The sequence below is a fragment of the Artemia franciscana genome, unplaced genomic scaffold (genome assembly GCF_032884065.1).
Source record: "Artemia franciscana unplaced genomic scaffold, ASM3288406v1 PGA_scaffold_52, whole genome shotgun sequence".
NCBI lineage: Eukaryota > Metazoa > Arthropoda > Branchiopoda > Anostraca > Artemiidae > Artemia > Artemia franciscana.
The window spans coordinates 1,296,970-1,318,235 of NW_027062693.1; the positions used below are offsets into that span (position 1 = coordinate 1,296,970).

Genomic DNA, 21,266 nt, shown 5'->3' on the forward strand with positions numbered 1-21,266 from the left:
TATTGGTGTACAAAATCAAGTTGAGCTGGAAAAAATGTGCGTTGAAGAATACAGTAGTTTTACATTACAGTACAGTAGTCTGAAGAATACAGTAGTTTCGACAACTCCCTTCGAAAACTCTGGAAACTTAAATATACATTTAGGCATTCAAATGCAATAAGGAAAGCTTTTTTGTTGAGACCTGGGGGTTTCTTAAGAACCAAGCACAGTCGTACGTACGGAAACTCTTTTAGGGGAATTAGAACGGCAAAATGGTATAAATTTGTATAATCCCTTAAAACCCATTTTCTCACTATTTTCTTCTTATCATTTCTAGGTCTTTGTGTAGAAGTGAATTAAATTCATTTTCTTGATATCTCATGCCTCGAGAAGGGAGACACTTAACTGAAGTTTATTTCTTACCCTTGGCTCGTACGCACGAGTTTTTTGGAAGGGGTGATGCTTCGATAGGGGATTGTCCAAAAGAGTGCTTCTTTCTAAGCATTTGTCTATTCTAAGCTATACAATTTTTGAACGTTCCACGAAATTAAAGAAAAAGAAAATATTCCCTCAGAAGAAACTAATCTCTCTCCCAAGCTACTGGATGACAAAATATAAGAGCAATTTCGAAAAAAGAATGGACGAAGGAGAGTTTAACAACCTCAAGCCTGTCCCCTAGGTACAAACATGGGTTTAATTTACTATGTGATATGTTTTTTTTTATCCTATCATTATTGCTAATTAGAAATGCGACTATCCTAGACTAAAAGATATTAGTTGCATAGCAACGGTTTTGGGAAGGAACAAGAGCTTTGCAAAGGGGATAAGAGATTAAGAGATAAAAGGGGTCTTTTATTTGTCCTCTTTTTGTAAATGGATCCCTTATCCTCCGGTACCTCTGAAGGACAAAGTGGAACGGGGTCTTTTGTTTGTTTTCACTTACAAAGCGTTCCTCAAAATGAAAACTTAAGGATAAATTTAACACAGGTTATTTTTGCAGTAGGCTAAATAACTAAAAGTTAATATACGTGAAATATAGTCAGCCAAAAGAGATAAAGTTGCTCATCATGGAATCCTTTTTTTTTATTTTACCTTTGAAATTCTATATTATTGTTTCATCCACTCTTTAATCTCCTTTTCATCTCCATTTTCAACGTTTAATTTCCTCTTTGTAGTTCTTTGATCTCCTTTTGACTTCTGTACCTTTGTTCATTTTCAATTCGTATCAATAATCTAAATCATTGTTTCAAAAAGTACCTTTAAGTTCGCTTTTTTTACTTTAGACAGAATTTCCTCAACCCTCCCCCTTCCCGCAAGCCAGGTCAATAGAACCAAGTAGCCACGTTTTTCCACGTGTTCATGTAAATTTTTTAGCCTACAAGATGGTTATTTTCCCTTCTTTTTTGCTTTAATAGCTTTCTACCTTTGAAATTATTGTTTCCCATAAACATTTGATATTTATTAAATTCCATAACAACTATTATATTATACAATAACAATATAATATATAGTACTTACAAGAATACTTAACAATAAAAACTTAATAATGTAATAAGCAAAAATTATATAATAATCATATATATTATGTTAAATTGAATTATAATGAGTTAATTAAAATGACGCACATACTACGGTAGCGGTTGAAGTAAAAAACAAAACAAAAAAACAGATGTTATTAAAAATGTTGTTTGGAAAACTTCCATCATAAAAAATATTTCTTTATAAACACCTGCGACTGTTTTCTACTTTTTGTTATTGCATCATTTCTTTTCCTTCTCTAAAAGACTATAAAGAAAAATGGTTTTCCGTACCCTTGACCTAAAAAATTAATAGTTCTGCTCCATAAATTCCCAATAAATAAATTGACACTTTTTAAATAAATCAAAAATGTGTAACTTGTTTTTTAGTTATTGCTGCTTTTCCAGGGGGTGGAAAACCTACGTAAAGTCCCCTGGGTATGCTAGAGACCCGCCACCAGAAAAACAGAATGGAAGATAGAAAAATCGGTCAGAGATGTGGCAAATCTAACATATATATATATATATATATATATATATATATATATATATATATATATATATATATATATATATATATATATATATATATATATATATACTGCAGCACCAAGCCGCCTGAGTGTTGGGGCACTTCACGCCCCCCAAGCCCCCCGCGCGCGTAAGTCGTTGCACGCCATATTAGTTACGCGCCATTGTAGTTGTGTCCCTGTGTCCCACCTGTGAATATATATATATATATATATATATATATATATATATATATATATATATATATATATATATATATATATATATATATATATATATATATATATATATATATATATATATATATATATATATATATATATATATATATATATATATATATATATATATATATATATATATATATATAATACGTAAAACATGCGAATATACAAAATTCTTCGCTGTCCCATTGTCTGTGCATATAAATAGATTGTTAGGTTTACTGACTCTTGAACATGCAACATATAATTGTCCATGGGATAAACAATCCGTATTCAGATCCATGCCTCATTATTCTAATGATGTGTCCCTGTGTGCCGGTCGTCATTTATATTCCCTGTGTCCCGTTCGTCATGTTTGTCCCGGTGTCCCGGTTTGTAATTTCTCTTTGAGTGTTCCAGTCGTCATTTATATTCCCTGTGTCCCGGTCGTCATTTGTGTCCCGGTCTGTAATTTATATTCTAACAATCCCTGTGCCCCGGTCGTCATTTATATATCCCGCCTGTGCCCCCGGCGTCCCCGTTGTAGTTGTGTCCCTTTGTCCCGGTCGTCATTTATATTCCCTGTGTCCCGGTCGTGATTTGTGTCCGGGTGTCCCAGTCTGTAATTACTCTTTGAGGTTCCCGCTCGTCATTTATATTCCCTGTGTCCCGGTCGTCATTTCTGTCCCGGTATGTAATTTCATCAGTTGACAAACATGACGTCAGTCGACAAACAACTTCATGACGCATACAGATCAATCCTTATAATGACGTCAGTCGACAAACATGACGTCAGTCGAAACACAAACATGACGTCACTCGACACACACACACATACAACTTATATATATATATATATATATATATATATATATATATATATATATATATATATATATATATATATATATATATATATATATATATATATGTTGCGTTATTTTTCAACTTATGGGTTGAAAAATAACGTCATAGGAGCGAATCATGTTATCTTATAGAGCAGACCATTCGGGCAAAAACCATTTTAATAAAAAGGTATGCAATTTCAATAAGGGACTTCGACAATAAAAGCTAAAAAAATATACCTGATCAGCTTTCCGTCTAAGATACTGTTTTTTAGCTATTGCCATTTTTTAGGGACGGGGAATGAAGCTATTTCAAAGGTTTTCTCAAATATGGATATAATTACAGTGAAAAGTTCATAGGGTTAATAGAGCGAATGAACAGTTAATAGGGTGAATATATGGTTGAACAAAGAATTGTATCAATTGGCCCCTTCCAGAAGCATCATCAAAATGCATAAAAATATGACATAGATGAAGAAAATATGATCCTTCAGCTGCAAATATGAAAAAAAAACTCCGTATATGAAAATTTTTGAATATTTTTTATACTCCGTATAAAAAACTCATATACTCCGTATATGAAAGGGGCTTTCCCTCCTCGACACCCCGCTCCTTGCGCTAAAGATTGATTCTTTCTCGCAACTCTACTTTTTAAAACAATAAAAAACTTCAGCGTAAAGAGCGGGGTGTCGAGGAGGAAAAGCCCCTTTCATATACGGAGTAATTTCTGTTCGTTTTAAGTTTTAATGTCGCTCCTTACTTTCATTTCAAAAAAACTTGTTTTTTTATTTAATCTAAATTAAAATCCACTCCTTTCTCTTTTTTTTCTAACGACATTTTTAATTTCTCTGTACCACTGGCTTTGTTTTGACTTAAACAAATGATTTACTTTTCTTTCGGTATATTCATGGGCCACATTTCTTGTCATTTTCCGAATTTTCTTTTTAGTTTATTTGCTTGTTCACGTATGCCTTCGCGGAAAAGCCACCTTCTTTCTAAAATAAGTGTCTTTATATTCTTAGTGATGTAAGCACGATCCGCTGAATCATGTTTTGAAGTTTTTTTCGGAAACAAAGACTTATTATATGCCCACCATAGCTTTTCTCGTAGCACACTTGCTTTTGAATGTGTACCTTCTGCCTTATAAACCTCATCCCAGTTCACTTGACTAATCCAATTACAAAATTTTAAAAGTCTTTTGGTACTTATTGGTCTGCTGGTCACCGTTGTAGTTATGTACTCAATCCAAATTTTGTGGAGAGGATTAAGCTCTAGAGGAAAGTGATAACTCCCGCCCAACGGCAGGCCAGGTACTGATTCCCTGTAGAACTCATGTAAATTAGAAGAAATAAGATATAACATAGTATCCCCATTAGTGGTTGGCTTTTTGAGCAGCTATTTAAGACCAAGTGCTCTGTTGATTTGCTTAAGTTTCAGTTCATCGGCATTACTTAGCATAAACATTCTGCAATTAGGGTATTTACCAGTTACACAATCAGCATTTGCTGATTTTTTTTCTAGAAATTTCTGCCCCAGTAAATAACAATTGGAACAAACAGCAATTCCAGTGAATCTGCATGGGAGGCGTTTAGGCTGCAGAAAAACCCAAATCAACTCATCATACTTATTTAAACAAGTGACTTCAATTAATCTTGTTTTAATTTTATTAAAAGAGTAAATCATAACCCCGCCTCCCTTTTTCCCCAGAGCATGGTCATCTGGGTGAAGCTTAACAAAACTAATATAATCTACAATTTCTAGTAATTCAGGATTCTGTCGGTGCACTTCAGTAACAACTACGTCTGAAGCTTTAACTATATTAATCAAACTCTCTAACTTACACACTTTATTTATACTCAAATTTTCTGCGTTGCTGTAAAGAAAAGTTGAGAAATTAAAATCATCTAAACAATTCTCTTTCAGCTTTATCCTACTGTTCAACTTAACAGCAGCAGTGAGAGGTTCTGTTTTCGTAACTGACTCTAGGCTTCTATCTATGTAATCCTCCAGGGTAAATGTAGCGAAGGGGCTCCGAAAGGGGCACGTGATTGAAAAGGGTGCTGTGAGTTGCTGTTGTTCAGTGGGAGTGCTGTAAACGAGAATGAGGCAGGGGAAGTGGGTTGGGTAGACACGGAGGGGGGAACGGAAATGTGCGCGAGGGAATTTGGGTCGGTAGGTAAGACTCCAGCCTTTAGTACCCGGGAGAAGTCGGACACGTCCGACAGAACTCCAGAGGAACCGAGCTGTAATGGTCTTGGCACAGGGGGCTGCGAGCTGATATCATAGTCGGAAAGGGCGGGGCCTCCCTCTGAAATCCATCCACGTTTTTGTCAAATTTTTAGTACTACCATCGTACCCATACGAAGGTTTAGCTTGTGGCTTAGAGAATAACCTACTAAAAGACTTTGGGATTAAAACATGGTACTGGTCATAACCGAAACAACGACCTGACATAAAAACAGAGCAAATTGAAACATGGTCAAACGAGCACAAACTTTTATAGCAAGAACCCCTCATGATATAGTATAGGTTTTGACTGTCTTTGTTTGAGGCTAAGCAATTCTTTAAGGATACTTAATGCAAGTGTCAGTTTTTTGTATTATCAGTAAAGGAAGAAGTTCTTTACTTTTTCAGGTGACTTTGTTATTATTCAAATTGTTAGGATTATCATTTCATTATCTGCTGAATAATATTCTGAGTCAATAATGATCGAGACTTGTAGTATAAGAAGCCAAAACGGATGATAATAAGTAGTTTAAGGTAAAACTGAATATATTTTATGACTTTAACAGATATTAGAACAAGAGAGACCACCTTTGACGCAAATTCTGACAGAATACGGTACATTTTGTCAAGCGGAAAACCATCAATATTTAAATAACGGCTGGATGCCTGATTGAAATGTGAACTCCCTGACGTCTCCCTATAAAACTTGTATGTTTAGAACCTCTTCTAGAAGAAGAGTACGAACTGTGATTGTTATCAGTACATTAACAAAAACTTTAGTTGTTTTAACACAAATTTGCCTGTCAGAAAAACTAATCTTTCAACCCGGATCCGAATCAGAAGCAAACTGGATATTCAGCTATGCTGGAGTAATTTTTTTTTCTTCTGGTCATATAACATCCAAAGTAAGATCAAACTTTTCTCAGAATAAAGCTTCAAATTAAATTAAGAAAAAATTGTCCGAAAATCCTTTAAGAAACTGCCCCAAAAATAATTTAAGAGACTGTGTATTCTATGTTTGAAGGGAATAAAGTAAGTCCCCCCCCCAAAAAAAAGTATAAGCAACCTCAAATTTTTTTAACTTATCCAGGTGGAAGTTCGTACCAAAAAAAAATTAGACGGAAACAGAGGAGTATCATTCATTGTTCTAAGCAACAATAGTGATTGCCATGACTAGCGGAATGTCAGCATTATTTTTGGCACCGTAAATCTTTCGAAATAAAATAATGACAGTAATAATACAAGAGAGGAAAAACTAACAAAACCAACCAAAACGGAAAATTATCAAAACAAAGATACATTATTTCGACATTTTATTTTAAAAAAGGACCATACAACATATATTCAAAACAGAAAAGATGTACAACTTCCATAACCAGGCATCAGTCTCAATTCAAAAAATAAAAGTACGGATAAAGCAATGCTGCTTTTGATTGTGCATACAGTTTTTAATTAACTAAACCGCACCCTACGTTTTTATTATTCTAAATACACTCTGATTTCGAATTTACCGATCAGCTTCTTCTCTACTATTGTGCATAGAAAGGACTTGAAATACACAGGAGGAATGAGAAATTTATGAATCACCTCCTTCGGTTTTAACACAAGGAGGGTGCGAAACATATAGGGAGGATGTGGAATTTAAACACAAATGCTAAATTTAAATAGGACTTTGAAATTTATCTATCAGCTTGTTTGGTCTTATGCACAGGGAAATTCCGATAAAAAAGACAATCCAACAGAGTCTGAAACGTGGATATATATACATATACATATATATATATATATATATATATATATATATATATATATATATATATATATATATATATATATATATATATATATATATGCCGAAAAATTGTGCCTTGGCACGATTGCCTCTTAAGTAAAATACTTTCTTGATCAAGTATACAGTAAAATTCACTAATTCCGAAAATTGAAGCTTTTCTTAAATAAACAAAAGGAGTTGGAAAGGCATCGACTTCTGCCCCCTCTGCACCGTTTTTTGCCTCTGCACCGTTTGCACAAGAAGTGTCAGAATTTGAAATGTATCCATTCTCTGAAAATTAATTGAGAAAAAAATCTATTTTTTTTAATAAACTTTGGATTTTAATCAATCATAAATTTGTACTTAAAAAAACGAAAAATATAGGTGCTTTCAATGGATTACTGAAAGACAATAGCACACGTTATACTGCCACATATCCAAGATATTGATTCGGAGGTATCCGATGTTCGATTTTAATCAATCATAGTTTTGTAGTTAGTATAAAAAAGAGGAAATTTAGGTTGTTTCACTAGATCGCTGATGGATTATAAATGTTATACAGACCTAAGCTCAAGATTTCGAATCGGATTTGAAGGGGAATGGAGCAGCCTCTTTCCTCTCTCAAGTCAATTCTTGCAGTAATGCGTCCTTTTTTTACAGCATTACCTGCTGAGAGGCACAATCGGTTATTTTCAGGGCTAAAATTTAGCCGTTTGAAAAGCAATACATAGCCACTGTCCTTTCTTTTCCCTTTTCATTGTTCTCGTCACTATGTGTAAAGAAAGACCAGGTAATTTATCATGCACGTAATTTAGCCGTACACACACGTATACAACATTTGGTATAAGAGTACATGGCAGTATATGTACTTTTATCTTCTGGCGAATGCATAAATACAGTGAATCCAATTTAATAAAATAATTCACATTTATAGATCCCAGCTAAATAGGTGATGTTTAACTAACATGTCTCGGACACCATCTCGAATTGGCTGAGATCTTTCAGAAGATGTGACGGGGAGCTCCCAGTCTGGATTTAAGTTGAATGAAAATTGAGACAAAACGCGAAGTTCACACTTGATTTGAATCCAGGCAGGGCTACTCAGAAAACTCCAAGGGTAATACCTGAAACAACGAATAATTATTTTCATATGAATACTTTTTTTGATTTAAACACCAAAAAAGGAAGTAGCTACCTAAATACTGAGGTCCACTAAAGGGGGATTGCTTCAATAAATTTTTTATTCCCCACACTTACTCGAACTCTGTACGTTCCAGCAGGCTTTACATTGTTACTTGACTTTTCTTTAATATATCAAATTTGTACTTGCTTCAAAGAATCAAGGTGAGCATTATAGATCATAATTAAGGTTTATTTAAGATATTCAAAAATTGAGGTTTAAATGAAACGATGAATGTTTTCCTCTCAGTGAAAGAAGAAAATACATGAAAGGTTAGAAACAATGCAGGCTCTTAATCCCCAATTTATGGGCATATAAATGAAAGTGTGCTTCATTCGAGGGGTGAGAGCTGAACACCGAGGGATGCAAGAAAAAACCTCTTTGGGCGAGGGAAACATGATTAAGAGTGGCTGATGAGTGTTATTGAGAGGGAATGTTATAATACTGGTAGGTGACCAAGATATTTTTCAGGATAAGCTTGCAGCGTTAGGCTAAGGCGTTAAATTGTCAGCATTATGAGCTAGTTTTTATGTAAATCTATTTGTATTTTAAAATATACATTTATTTATTTATTACTTTAATAGTGTTTTAAAAAAGAATATAACGCATGGATTTTTCAAGCTGTAGGTCCTGTATGGGTTGTGAAAAAAAAAAAAAAAAATGAAGAATCATAGTTTACTACCTTTCTCCATTTCTATAGGTAATATATCCTTAGCAAAATATGATAGCAAAATTCTATACTTATATTAGCAAAATATATAGGCTAACTTCGTAGGCAAAATATGCAATCAAATTTATGAATATGACCTCCTCTCATGTTAATTTAAATTCTTTACATATACTTTCCTTTTTTCTTTTTAAAACGCTCTTCCTATTGCTATGATGATGAATTATTTTAAAGTTATTCTGATAAAATAACTAATTCTACTAAACATAAAAAAGATAAATAATCATAATAATCTAATAAAACGATTTCTAATAAAATAAATTCTAATAAAACGATTAAAAAAACCCATAGCACTCCATACGACAGACACATCTATGTAAAGTTCCTCCCCAAAACAACAAGAGCTACAATTATTATTGTTATTTATTTTTATCGAACTAATTACAAAAAATAAGCAGAAGAGGAAAACAAAAAAAAGAAAAAAGAAAACAATAAAAAAAACAATAATTAAAAATAAAACTTTCAAGACAGTGGAACGGTATCAATATTACCAATGCAAACCTCTCATCACAGCAAAAAACAAAAAAAAAAAACAAAAAAAAACATAGGGCACACATCTACGTACAGTCCCTCATCCCGTTCAGAGCTACAACAAATTATATTATCAAAAATAAAAACTTTCAACACAGTGGTAGGGATGCACTATATTATTGTTGATATCCGAAAGCTTTCTGCTTAGAGCGGTACCTTTACTAATAACAACATTCATCACCAATTTTGGCATTTTCTTCTTATTGCGATACCACGGAAGGAAGAGAAAAAGGAATCTGCGATACGGGAAATGCTCAATACGCAATGAAGAAATATCTTCCTTTTTTAACAGAGGACAAAACCCAAAAAGTCACGAGAAAACCTGAAAGTAATTTGCATAAAGGTTTAAAATTATATTGGCCTCTGTTTCCAGTAATTCTCGAGTGACCAACCTGATTCTGCCTCCTGGAATCAGAAATCACTGAAAACGGAAATACTATAAATTGTTGGCATGGAAGAGTGGTGTACCTCTGACCAATTATCCTTTTTTTTTGTAAATCTTAAAAAAATGTTGTACCTAGCTTACTTGTGTTGATAATTTTTGTAAGGATAAAAGACATTATGAAAGGTAATTTCTACCTGTATTGAATCCCAATTCAAAACTCAAGTCAGCTGCCAATTACTGAGATAAGTGCTGAGATTTCTATAACTCTAGTGGAGGTATCTGGAAGTAAAGTAGTCCCATCCCGTTTAGCTACTAATAACTTTCCAACTCACATCTATCTCACATCTATCTGTGTTGACTGAAATTTGAACGATAAAGAAATACTAGACTGTCCCTGGTTATGATATTTAGATTGCGCAATGACCAATCAAAATTGGAAGATTATTTTAAATCTGTTGCTAAACTTTATTACCAGATCCATGATTGATGATGCGAAAATTGACCTGATTATCAGAAAAGCTGTGAGTTTTTTTATCATGGTACTACTGTTAGAGCTAAAGAGCTTTGTACAAGGAGCGGAATATTCAGAGCCAATGTTTGAAACATGCAAAAGATGAAGATAATGCATTTAACATCTGTAAACAGTTAAATAAGGCAGCAAAGGATAATCCCGCATTTCTAACTTTTTTGATCTTGTCACTTTCACAATCGGGGAGGCAGTCTTGGCTTCTTTAGTCTCGAAAGTTAATGAACTCATTCAAAAAATTGACGGCTTTTTAGAGAATGCGACGCATTCAGGACCTTTTTGGCCAGCTGAAATTGACAGCAACATTACAACTAAGCCTGCTAACCTGGCCTCACAAAGTACTCGTAAGGACTTAAACAATAAACTTTGCCCTTAGGCCTCAGGTGATATAACTAAACTTAGAAATCGGCCTCAGAATGGAAACTTGTTGTTAAGTCAAAGTGTGCAGCGAACAAAATTGCCGAGAATGGTAGTAATAATACCTCAGGTATCTCGGTGAGTGTGAAATCCCAACTGTTTACAGGGGCCCTGAAAGGCGTACCAACCAAATGCGATGAGAAATCAAGTCAAATCTCTGGTACCAAATTGCGTGAAAGTTTCACAGTGCGGAAAGTCATGAGTGTTCAAGGTCTACTCTGAGTCGAAACAAAACCTGGATCAGTTCTTGAAAGTGTCTGTGAAAGTTAGCTACAAAGTTTTCTGCACAAGCATTCGTATATCTCCCAAAGCGTTGTTTCTCGTGTCATAAAACCGGGTATCTGGCATCGCAATGCTCCAATAAGTGGCCCTCTGCTTTCACTGTGAATCATGCGATCACAACTTTAAGTGTTCAAAAAAAGGGTTCAGTGCCTCTCTGTGTTCAGAAAATATGATCTGTCTAGAATGTAAAGTTGCCGACCATACTTATTATAGTGTAAAGTGTCCCAGTGACAACAGTCAACTAGTAAAACCCACGGTATGAGATGGATCTGTCAACTAATGCACAAGCTGTGCTTTCATTGAATGTGAACTTTTAGTCAAACTTCGCCTGTGATAAAAGGTTTACTTTCGAACTGTGACGCGTTGTGCTTGCAAGAACATTTTTTGACGAGTCTTAGTTAAGGCCTTCTGAAAATCGACAATAATTTTGCTAGCTATTCGGTGCCCGCTAGACGATCCACTTCCAGTGGCCGTCCCTTGGGTAGTATTACGATACATGTTAGGACCTCGTGCCGGTCGAGTATTTTTGATAGATATGATTTTATTCTTGCCGTCCGTGTAGATGAGTATGTTATCGTAAACGTCTATCCCCCGACAGATTACCACAATGACCGATTGGAGTTAGTATTTACTTCTGCGTGTGAGAAACTAGGGTCTCGCCTTTCAAAGATTTGCCATTTACATAAGTGTTGTGTATTATAGGACATTTTAACTGTAATTCAACTGACACCTCGTTATTGTGAAATTCCATTTCGTCTGATGTTTTTGACGATTGGCTTAGGATCTTGCCAAAAGGTCCCGATTACATTTACACACCATTCAAGTCAAGTTTCGAACTTTGACCATGCGGTTTCTTCACGTCGTTACTGACTTTCAACTATCAAACAACCTTCCAATATCTGCATCTATGTCTTGTCCTTCTGCTGAGTCTATTCTCACCCCACAACTAAATCAGCCTCAGACCCAATTTTACAGGGATTGGAAAAACATCCATGGTGATCTTTTCGCAACAGTTACTAATTCTGTCCTACACGAAATTATGTTCCGTTCCAGCTACTCATGAGAAATCCCCAAGCTGCTGCAAATGAAATAAAGGTGTTGCTAGATATCTATTTTGTACAAATTCGCCATGCCCTACGATGCAGAGAAAAAGCCACTATACCTCTTAAACTTAAATGTCGGGGTGTCACGAAGCATTGGTCCAGTAATCCAAACCCAGTTGACGCTTGTAGAAAATTCAAGTCTTGGTACACTTTGTGGCTCTATTGTGACCGTCCTCGCTCTAGATAGGGCTTTGACATCGTCTTTCTACCAAAAGAAAGTTTGAAAGAAAACTATCCATCCCCTTGAACCAGATAGTTGAAGAGACGTCCCAGCAAACTTCTCTATCCTAACCTTCCTATCCTATCCGCATACCTGCTCAAGATATTCCTGAATCTGAGTCATATTTGTACTTCTCTGCTGAATTATCCCCACCAGATGCCGGCCTATAGTCCAAATATGAAGATTAGCTTGATAAATTTCTGTCTAGTTATCTTACCGACAATTTTGTTGTTTTGTTGATTATGTACTGCGAGCGATCCAATGCCCAAAACGTAAGAAATCTGCTGGCATCGACAAAGTGAGCGCTCTTCACATTCTACATGGAAGCGAGCTGCTGGTAAACCATATGGCCCTTTTGATGCAGATGATTGCTACACAAGGAGTTGTACCTTCTTCTTTATCGATTGGAGATCTCCCTCCAATTCCAAAGAATGGCACACTCGCCAACCAGTGCTCGTCTTTCCGTCCTATAACTGTGGCTACTACCTTCTGCAAGCTTTTCGGACTTCTGTTCATTGACAATCTGAATACCAAATGCTACGTTCGACCTTACCAATTAGTATTCCAGCCACGTCTCGGTTGTGCCCACGCTTTATCGGTTGTCACAAACGCACTGATCAATGCTGATGCATCAGGTGAAACTTTCATGTTAGCCTGTTACGATGTTCGTAAAGCGTTGGAACTGTCAAGGTGCTGTTTCTTCCCCTTCACTCTTCAATAACAGAGTTTTTGATGCACAATAAGCTGTTCCCACATATTTTTATCTTCGCCGATCTTGATTTATCTCTTGTACGTTATGCAGACGACATTCTGAATTTGAACCATAATATCCAGCGCCTTAGCCAAATTTTCGCAACGCTACAGTTTTGAGTTTGCAAAACTAGGTCTTCATTTCCATGGTGAAAAGTCCGAAGTTGCATTCTTTAACTGGAAGCAAGCGTCACCTGGGGATATTCCTCACATCTATTAATTGCTCACATTGAATATAGAGTTGGGTTATCATATGCTTCTTTTGTAATGAATAAGTTACGCTTCAACCACCGTCTTCTTTCGAAAATTTTCAGCTGTCGCTCTACCACATTATCTGAACATATCGCCGTTTTGGAAAATACTCAAAAAATCTGACAAGTCAAAAATTCGTTTAGTTTTCTTCCGGTTCGAAAAATATCTTCTACGTTTTTCCCCTTGGACCCGTAACTCTTACTTCAAATTCAGCACTACTGATTCCATTATAGCTGTAGAAAAGCAAATTCGTGCCGCAAATAGTTCCCGTTTGACAGTTGACTTGGTCATCGGTACTGGCCCAGTAGTAAAGACCTATTTGCTGCTATGTTTTTACAAGTGTTTGTTTTCGCGCTTAGTTTTTTTTCTTCGTTTATTACTCCGTATTTTCATTTCTTTGTATGATACAGTTTCCAATAAATAACAATAATAATATATTTTTCCTAAAACTGTTTTTATATTTGTTTTTTTATATAGTATTTTACAAAAAAAAATGTATTTATGACCAAGATACACCACAGTTGGTGTATACACTTGAGATCAGCGTTCTCAAGTTTTGTTAAATCTTCCTCTAAAGACCCAGAACCTTCATATTAAAAATCTTCACCACTCTCAACGTCCATGTCCAAATTTGAGTTGTACAACACTCTGTCTTGTTTTATTTGTTATCTCTGCAGATGTTATGTGTATTGGTCAAAATGCACAATTTAAGTTTTTCTTCATTTTTGGGTTGCTTTCTTGGTATTGCCTTTGGGTAAGTCCTGATTAAGGATGTATTTTTTTTTTCTAAGTAGGTTTACGATATATATTTTTTTTTACATGTAACATAGTTAAAACCTAGACAACAATATTTAAAATACAATTTACTCTGAGCCTGAGGTACATAGGTAATAGAATAAAATTCTATGAATGCATAAAAGCAAATAGTCTACTTTGGCTTTAGGTCCAAGGTACACTACTTTAGCTTTGACCAGGGTGCACCAGTGTGGCACCCCACAAAAAAATAGCCAACCGGAGATTGTAAGGTAACTCAAGACATTATTCAAACACATGTTCTTGCATGTTCTTGTTATCAAGTTATGTGGTATTGGGACAGGGTTAATTTTTATGGCACTTGGTATCTACCAAGTGACATAGCAATCGCAAATTCTGTCGGTCTGTCTGTCTGTCCCGGTTTTGCTACTTTAGGCACTTCCAGGTAAGCTAGGACGATGAAATTTGGCAGGCGTATCAGGAACCAGACCATATTAAATTAAAAATTGTTGTTTCCCCGATTCGACCACCTGGGGGGATGAGCGGGGGGACGGTTAAATTGAAAAAATTAGAACAAATGAGGTATTTTTAACTTAAGAACGGGCGATCGGATCTTAATGAAACTTGATATTTGGAAGGATATCGTGTCTCAGAGCTCTTATTTTAAATCCCGACCAGATCTGGTGACATTGGGGGGGGGAGGGCTAAAATCTTGTAGAACGCTTGGAGTGGAGGGATCGGGATGAAACTTGGTGGGAAATATAAGCACAAGTCCTAGATACGTGACTGATATAACCGGAACGGATCCGCTCTCTTTGGGGGAGTTAGGGGGTGGGTGGGTAAATTCAAAAAAAATTGAAAAATTGGTTATTTTTAACTTACGAAGGAGTGATCGCATCTTAATGAAATTTGATGTTTGGAAGGATAACTTGTTTCAGTGCTCTTATTTTAAATCCCGACCGGATCTGATGACACTGGGGGGAGACCTAAAACCTTGAAAAACGCTTAGAGTGGAGGGATCGGGATGAAACTTGGTGGGAAAATAAGCACAAGTCCTAGATACGTGACTGATATAACCGGAACGGATCCGCTCTCTTTGGGGGAGTTGGGGGGTGGATGGGTCAATTCTAAAAAATTTGAAAACATGGGTTATTTTTAACTTACGAAGGAGTGATCGCATCTTAATGAAATTTGATGTTTGGAAGGATACCTTGTCTCAGAGCTCTTATTTCAAATCCTGACCGGATCCGGTGACATTGGGGGAGGGACCTAAAATCTTGGAAAACACTTTGAGAGGAGGAATCAGGATGAAACTTGGTGGGAAAAATAAGCACAAGTCCTAGATATGTGATTGACATAACCAAAACGGATCCTCTCTCTTTGGGGAGTCGGGGAGGGGGCAGTTAATTCTGAAAAATTAGAAAAAAATTAGTTATTTTTGACTTACGAAGGAGTGATCGGATCTTGATGAAATTTTAAGTTTAGATGGATTTCGTGGTTCAGAGCTCTCATTTTAAATCCTGATCGGATCCGGTGACATTCGGGGGAGTTGAGGGGAACCTAAAATCTTGGAAAACGCTTAGAATGGAGAGATCGTGATGAAACTTGGTGGGAAAAATAATCACAAGTCTTAGATACGTGATTGACATAACCAGAACTGTTCCACTCTTTTTGGGGTAGTTGGGGGGGGGGGGTAAGGATTAATTGATTAATTCTGAAAAATTTGAAAAAATGAGGTATTTCTAACTTACGAAGGAGTGATCGGATCTTAATGAAATTTCATATTAAGAAGGATCTCGTAACTCATGTCTCTTATTTTAAATGCCAACTGGATCCAGTGTCATTGGGGGGGGGGAGAGGTTGGAAATCTTGGAAAACGCTTGAAGCGGAGAGATCAGGATGAAACTTGGTGGGAAAAATAAGCAAAAGTCCAAGATACGTGACCGACATAACCGGACCGGATTCACCCTCGTTGGTGGAGTTGGGAGGGGAGAATAATTCGGAAAAATGAGAAAAAATGAGGTATTTGTAACTTACGAACGGGTGATCAGATCTTAATGAAATTTGATATTTAGATGGATCTTGTGCTTTAAAACTCTCGTTTTAAATCCCGACCAGATCCGTTGACATTGGGGGGAGTTGGAGGGGGAAACCGGAATTCTTGGAAAACGTGAAAATCGAGGTATCTTACGAATGGGTGATCGGATCTAAATGAAACTTGATATATAGAAGAATCTCGTATCTCAGATGCTGCATTTTCAATTCGAATCGGATCCGGGGACATAGAGAATTTGAGGGGGAGAACCAGAAGTCTTGGAAAACGCTTAGAGTGGAGAGATCGGGATGAAACTTGATGGGAAGAATAAGCACAAGTTATAGATACGAGATTGACCTAATTGGAACGGGTCCGTTCTCTTTCGGGGAGCTGGGGCTGTTAATTTGGAAAAACTAGAAAAGTTGAGGGATATTTAACTTAAGAATGAGTGACCAAATCTTAATGAAATTTGATATTTAGAAGGAACTCATGTCGCAGAGCTCTTATTTCAAATCCCGACCAGATCTGTTGACATCGGGCGAGGGTTCGGAGTGGGAAACCCGAAATCTAAGAAAACGTTATAAATGTCGTAGATACGTGATTGACATAACCGGACTGGATCCGTTCTCTTTGGGGGAGAGGGTAGGGGGTTGGGTTCAGTGCCTTGGCGAGTTTGTGCTTCTGGACGTGCTAGGACCATGAAAATTAGTAGGCGTGTCAGGGAGCTGCACAAATTGACTTCATAAAGTCCTTTTTCCCGATTCGACAATCTGAGGGGCTGAACGTAGAGGAAAAATAGAAAACTTGAGGTATTTTTAACTTACGAGTGGGTGATCGGATCTGAATGAATTTTGATATTTAAAAGGAGCTCGTGACTCAGAGCTCTTACTTTAAACCCCGAACGGCATTAAGTCTCTGCTCATACCATTTTGCTAGAGCTCATACAATTGGAGCTCTTGGCTCTTCCAACCTTGTCACAAGTACCATATGAGCTCTTAGCTCTTGTTAATTTATAAGATCAATAATTATGAAACTATAAATAAATATCAAATGTAAAAATAATTACTTCTAGGCTGTCAAAGCCTTTTGTTATTTAACAGTCGACAAGTGCAGCTTCTGCTACATGCTCTGTCTTACATATATGTCTGAGGGAAAACAATAAACTATAGACTCGGTTGTTTGTCTCTCTTCAAAGATAGTGCTACTATCAGCATAGGTCCAAGGAACACTTCTCTCCCCTAATATTAATGCCCAACTACAATAAATAATTCAACAGGGGTAACAATGACTTATAACGCCCCCTCCCATGAAATTACCGCTTCCTTTAAAACTCTTCCTAAGTGAGGAGGTGCCTAACACCAGGACCTCCAAAGGTGGCACAAGTTTTGCCAAAAGCAAAACTTCTATAGCATAACCTTAAAAATCCGGAAATTATGTAAATATGTAAATTAAATTTTACGATAATTGATAGCCTCTTCCCAAACCATCTGAGGGCTTTTTGCTTTCCGGTTTAATCCAGGTGAATGTCAAAAAAAGCACAATTTCTGGTAGTCTATTCGAGCGCAATCCGCAAATTACCACATTATTTAATTATGTAAGTCATGTCAAAATCGTCTGTAACCTTTTCTCATCCCATTTGATAACTTTTTATTTTTCGTTTGACCCATCTGCATTGCCAAGAACCACAATATTTGGTAGTCAATCAGTAGACATCTGCCAATTAGGGAACAACACAAATCCGTAAATAACATTTTACAGTCACTTTTAAAACGTATTCTAATGAGTTTTTGCTCTTTTAGTTCGACATTCAACCACTCACAAGAGCCCCTAAACCCCTAGGCAATTACTCTGGAAACACTAGCAGATCTACACAAGATTAGGTTAGGTCTAAAAGATTTACATCTGCTAGATGTCTGAAGCACCCACGTTTTTAATCCATTGACAAATTTTTATACTATTTATCCTATACTATATACTAATTTATTGCTATTTATACTATACTATACTATTTATACTAACGCATTGATAATGAGACAGAGGATCTTACCATTTTTGAACTGTTTCCGTTGCTGAGCATAAGACTTCAAGCCACAAGTGTAATGCCTGCTCATTTAGCCCTAAACAAATAAGACTGCGCAGCTTGACGTCCATCTGAGCATGAACTGCATCGTGCGTTACATTAACAACCCGAATACATCGATATAAAAGCTAAAAAAAAAACAAAAAACTAATAATAGTAACTACTTTGCATTAAGTAGAATGATTTCTGTAAATACATTCTTTCTGTTTTTAATTCAGTTATATAAGATAAGGCAGCTGAACGTTTCTATAACAATAAACCGTAGTTATATCAATAGCAAAATTGCATCGAAAAATAAAAATTAGTGAAAAATTTATTGATAATTACTTTTAAAAAAAATACAAAAATGAAAAAATTCCTAAAGTTTTTCTATCTTTTTCTTTCTTTTACCGTCATTTTTGAACGGAGGAAACAATCACATTGCCAGAACAATTTTCACAAATTCGTCCAGGTACTCTTCCGTAGTGAATTAAAAATAAATAAAAGGAATTGAATTGTAGATTAAAATCGAGGTAATGATGATTTGGGGTAAGCATTATAAGGGAATTGTAGACTGACTGCCACTTTTGAGCTTGAACAACTTCTTTTTAAGCTTTAAGTAAAAAATAAAAACTGTCTTTACAAAACCGAAGTTTTCAATCAGTTCAATCAATGACTTTGGTTTGGTAAAACTTTGGATTTGTCCTTGGCATTATCTGGTATTGTTAATAATAAAAATCACGTCACCAGCTATGTGAAATTACACTGATTTCATTTAGTAAAAATTGCGTGACCTGTCGTATGAAACTAAGACTACAGACTAGTGAATAAGGATTGACATTCAATTAGAATATAAATATTATGAATTTAAAATATTCTATTTATTTTATTTGATTTTTTTAATTTTATTTAAAGAATTTAGATTTAATATTCTTTATAATTCAGGAAAACCAGAAATTTTTATTTTCCTTCACTATTTTATTCCATATTATCTGACACCCCAGCCAGCCACTTGCTAAAACCATCTGTAGCAAGCCGTAAAGATACCTAACCAGAATAACAGAATTAAAAAATTCTCCAGCAAATATTTTGAAATACCGAACAAATTCTTTTGCTTTCTTTTTTGTATGTATGTCTTATGAGCCAAATTTAAAAAACAAAAACAAAAAAAGAACATTGCAAATAAATGAATGACATAGTTTTTCATCAGTGAAATAATCATGCACACTCAGATCAACTTCCTTTGAAAAAAAGCACTTATTCTACTTCAGAATCAGTCTTTCAAATTGCTGCTTTTTAAAACCCGTTAAACCTCAGAAGTCTTACGTAGAAAATCCATAATAGCGTCTCGAATTTAGGACAATTTTCTGTAAGTCATCAGATGCCACAAAATCTCAAAGTCTAAGTACATGACTGCAAAAAAAAACAACAGTTTTTTCCCATCGGGTTCGTTCAGAGGTACGACATTGGAGCCCCACTAGATTTGAAACATTTTTCTTTTCTGCTGGCCACTAAGGCTCTCCAAAATTTCCTTTTTTGAAGGGTTTTGCAAAAATATTCTATTAACAAAAATTCCAATACCCAATGCTATAGACAAGAAAGGTGCAAATCAGATTATATCTAAATTTGGGTTTGACGACGCGTTGGTATCGCACCAACCATTAGGATTTGTAAGAGAATTTCCTGATGATTCGGGGTAAATATTATAAAGGAATGGTGAATATGAAATTTTGAATAGGATTTCGGTTTTTCCATCGGTGTTTCGCAGATTCCGCAAATGCATTCTTTTGTCCATAGACAGACATCAAATCTATGCAAAATCTGTCGAGAGTAGAAAAACTGTTCAGTATGCCGAACTATTTCAATTTCGAATTCCAGTCTCAGTTCTCTTCTGCGATTGGCCGACTTTGTTGACTTTGTGGGAAGATTAAATACAGTTTAATTTTCCCTGATCCACCCAAAAGTTAGTCAGAAAACCTTATTGGATGTATAAACCACTTGATGTGCTATATTGATGCTGTGATCAATTAATATCGTTCAATATGCTTCGGATCAATGCCTTTGTTAGCTGGAGGATTGAGCTGCAAACTCCCAAAAGATACTTTGACGTCACCTTTCATCAGACAATCGTGTGCTACAAAACAAGGATTGGCTCTCAGAAAAAAAACAATATAAAACACATTTTGCATCGAGCAAAACCAAATGAAAAACAAATTTTTTTTCCTTTATTTTCACAAAATACTTCACTGAACTAAACCTAAGAAGAATTGCATCCCTCATTGAACACTCTCAACGCATAGATATGTCACTATAAGTTAACGTAACCTTCATAACTTGATTACATCACAAAAAAAAAAATCTTGACCGTCATATAAGCTACAAAACAAGAATTGGCTCTCAGAAAAACCAATATAAAACATATTTTGCATCGAGAAAAAACCAAATAAAGATAAATGTTTTTTACTTTATTTTCACAAAATACTTCACTGAACTAAACCTAACAAAAACTAGATCTACGTCGCATGGGCAACGTCAGGTGGTGCGGCAACGTTTGTTTGGCTTAGCCGTGTAAAGTGTTGCGAGGGCAACACTTTGGTTCTGTTTCTTCGCTATGATCAGCCGATTATCTCTTACGAGTTCCCTGCATGTCTTACTACTGGAACCAAATTGGTCTTACCATTAAATACACCAGAAACAAATAAGAGGTACACCAACTAGCAAAAGTTGCAAACCCCTCATTACCGAAGATGATTATTAGCTAACAGCCGACTGTAGCTTAAAACTCCCCTATATGTCTCACAATTGGTATCGGCCTATTTTTGGTTTCAGTGTGTACCTTACTACTGAAGTTGTCAACCTCTTTGAACTTTCAAACTGGTATATCTCATGAAGGATCCTACAAAAAAATGGATGACATATACTTTGATCAGCTCATCAAGAGCTATCGACTGCCGTCGAAAAAATATCTATCTGT

The 21,266-nt window shown here is 35.8% G+C and overlaps 1 protein-coding gene across 1 annotated transcript in view; it reads right to left on the reverse strand.

The window, feature by feature from the left end:
• Positions 1-6,597: 6,597 nt before the first annotated feature.
• Positions 6,598-21,266, reverse strand: part of LOC136041965 (small G protein signaling modulator 3-like) — a 67,578-nt gene continuing 52,909 nt past the window's right edge. The window contains exons 9-10 of the mRNA XM_065726784.1: positions 18,281-18,441; positions 6,598-8,196 (exon numbers count right to left, since the gene is read on the reverse strand). Of these exons, the coding sequence (XP_065582856.1) occupies positions 8,001-8,196; positions 18,281-18,441 (357 nt within the window). The 3' untranslated portion in view covers positions 6,598-8,000. The remainder of the gene's footprint in view (positions 8,197-18,280; positions 18,442-21,266) is intronic.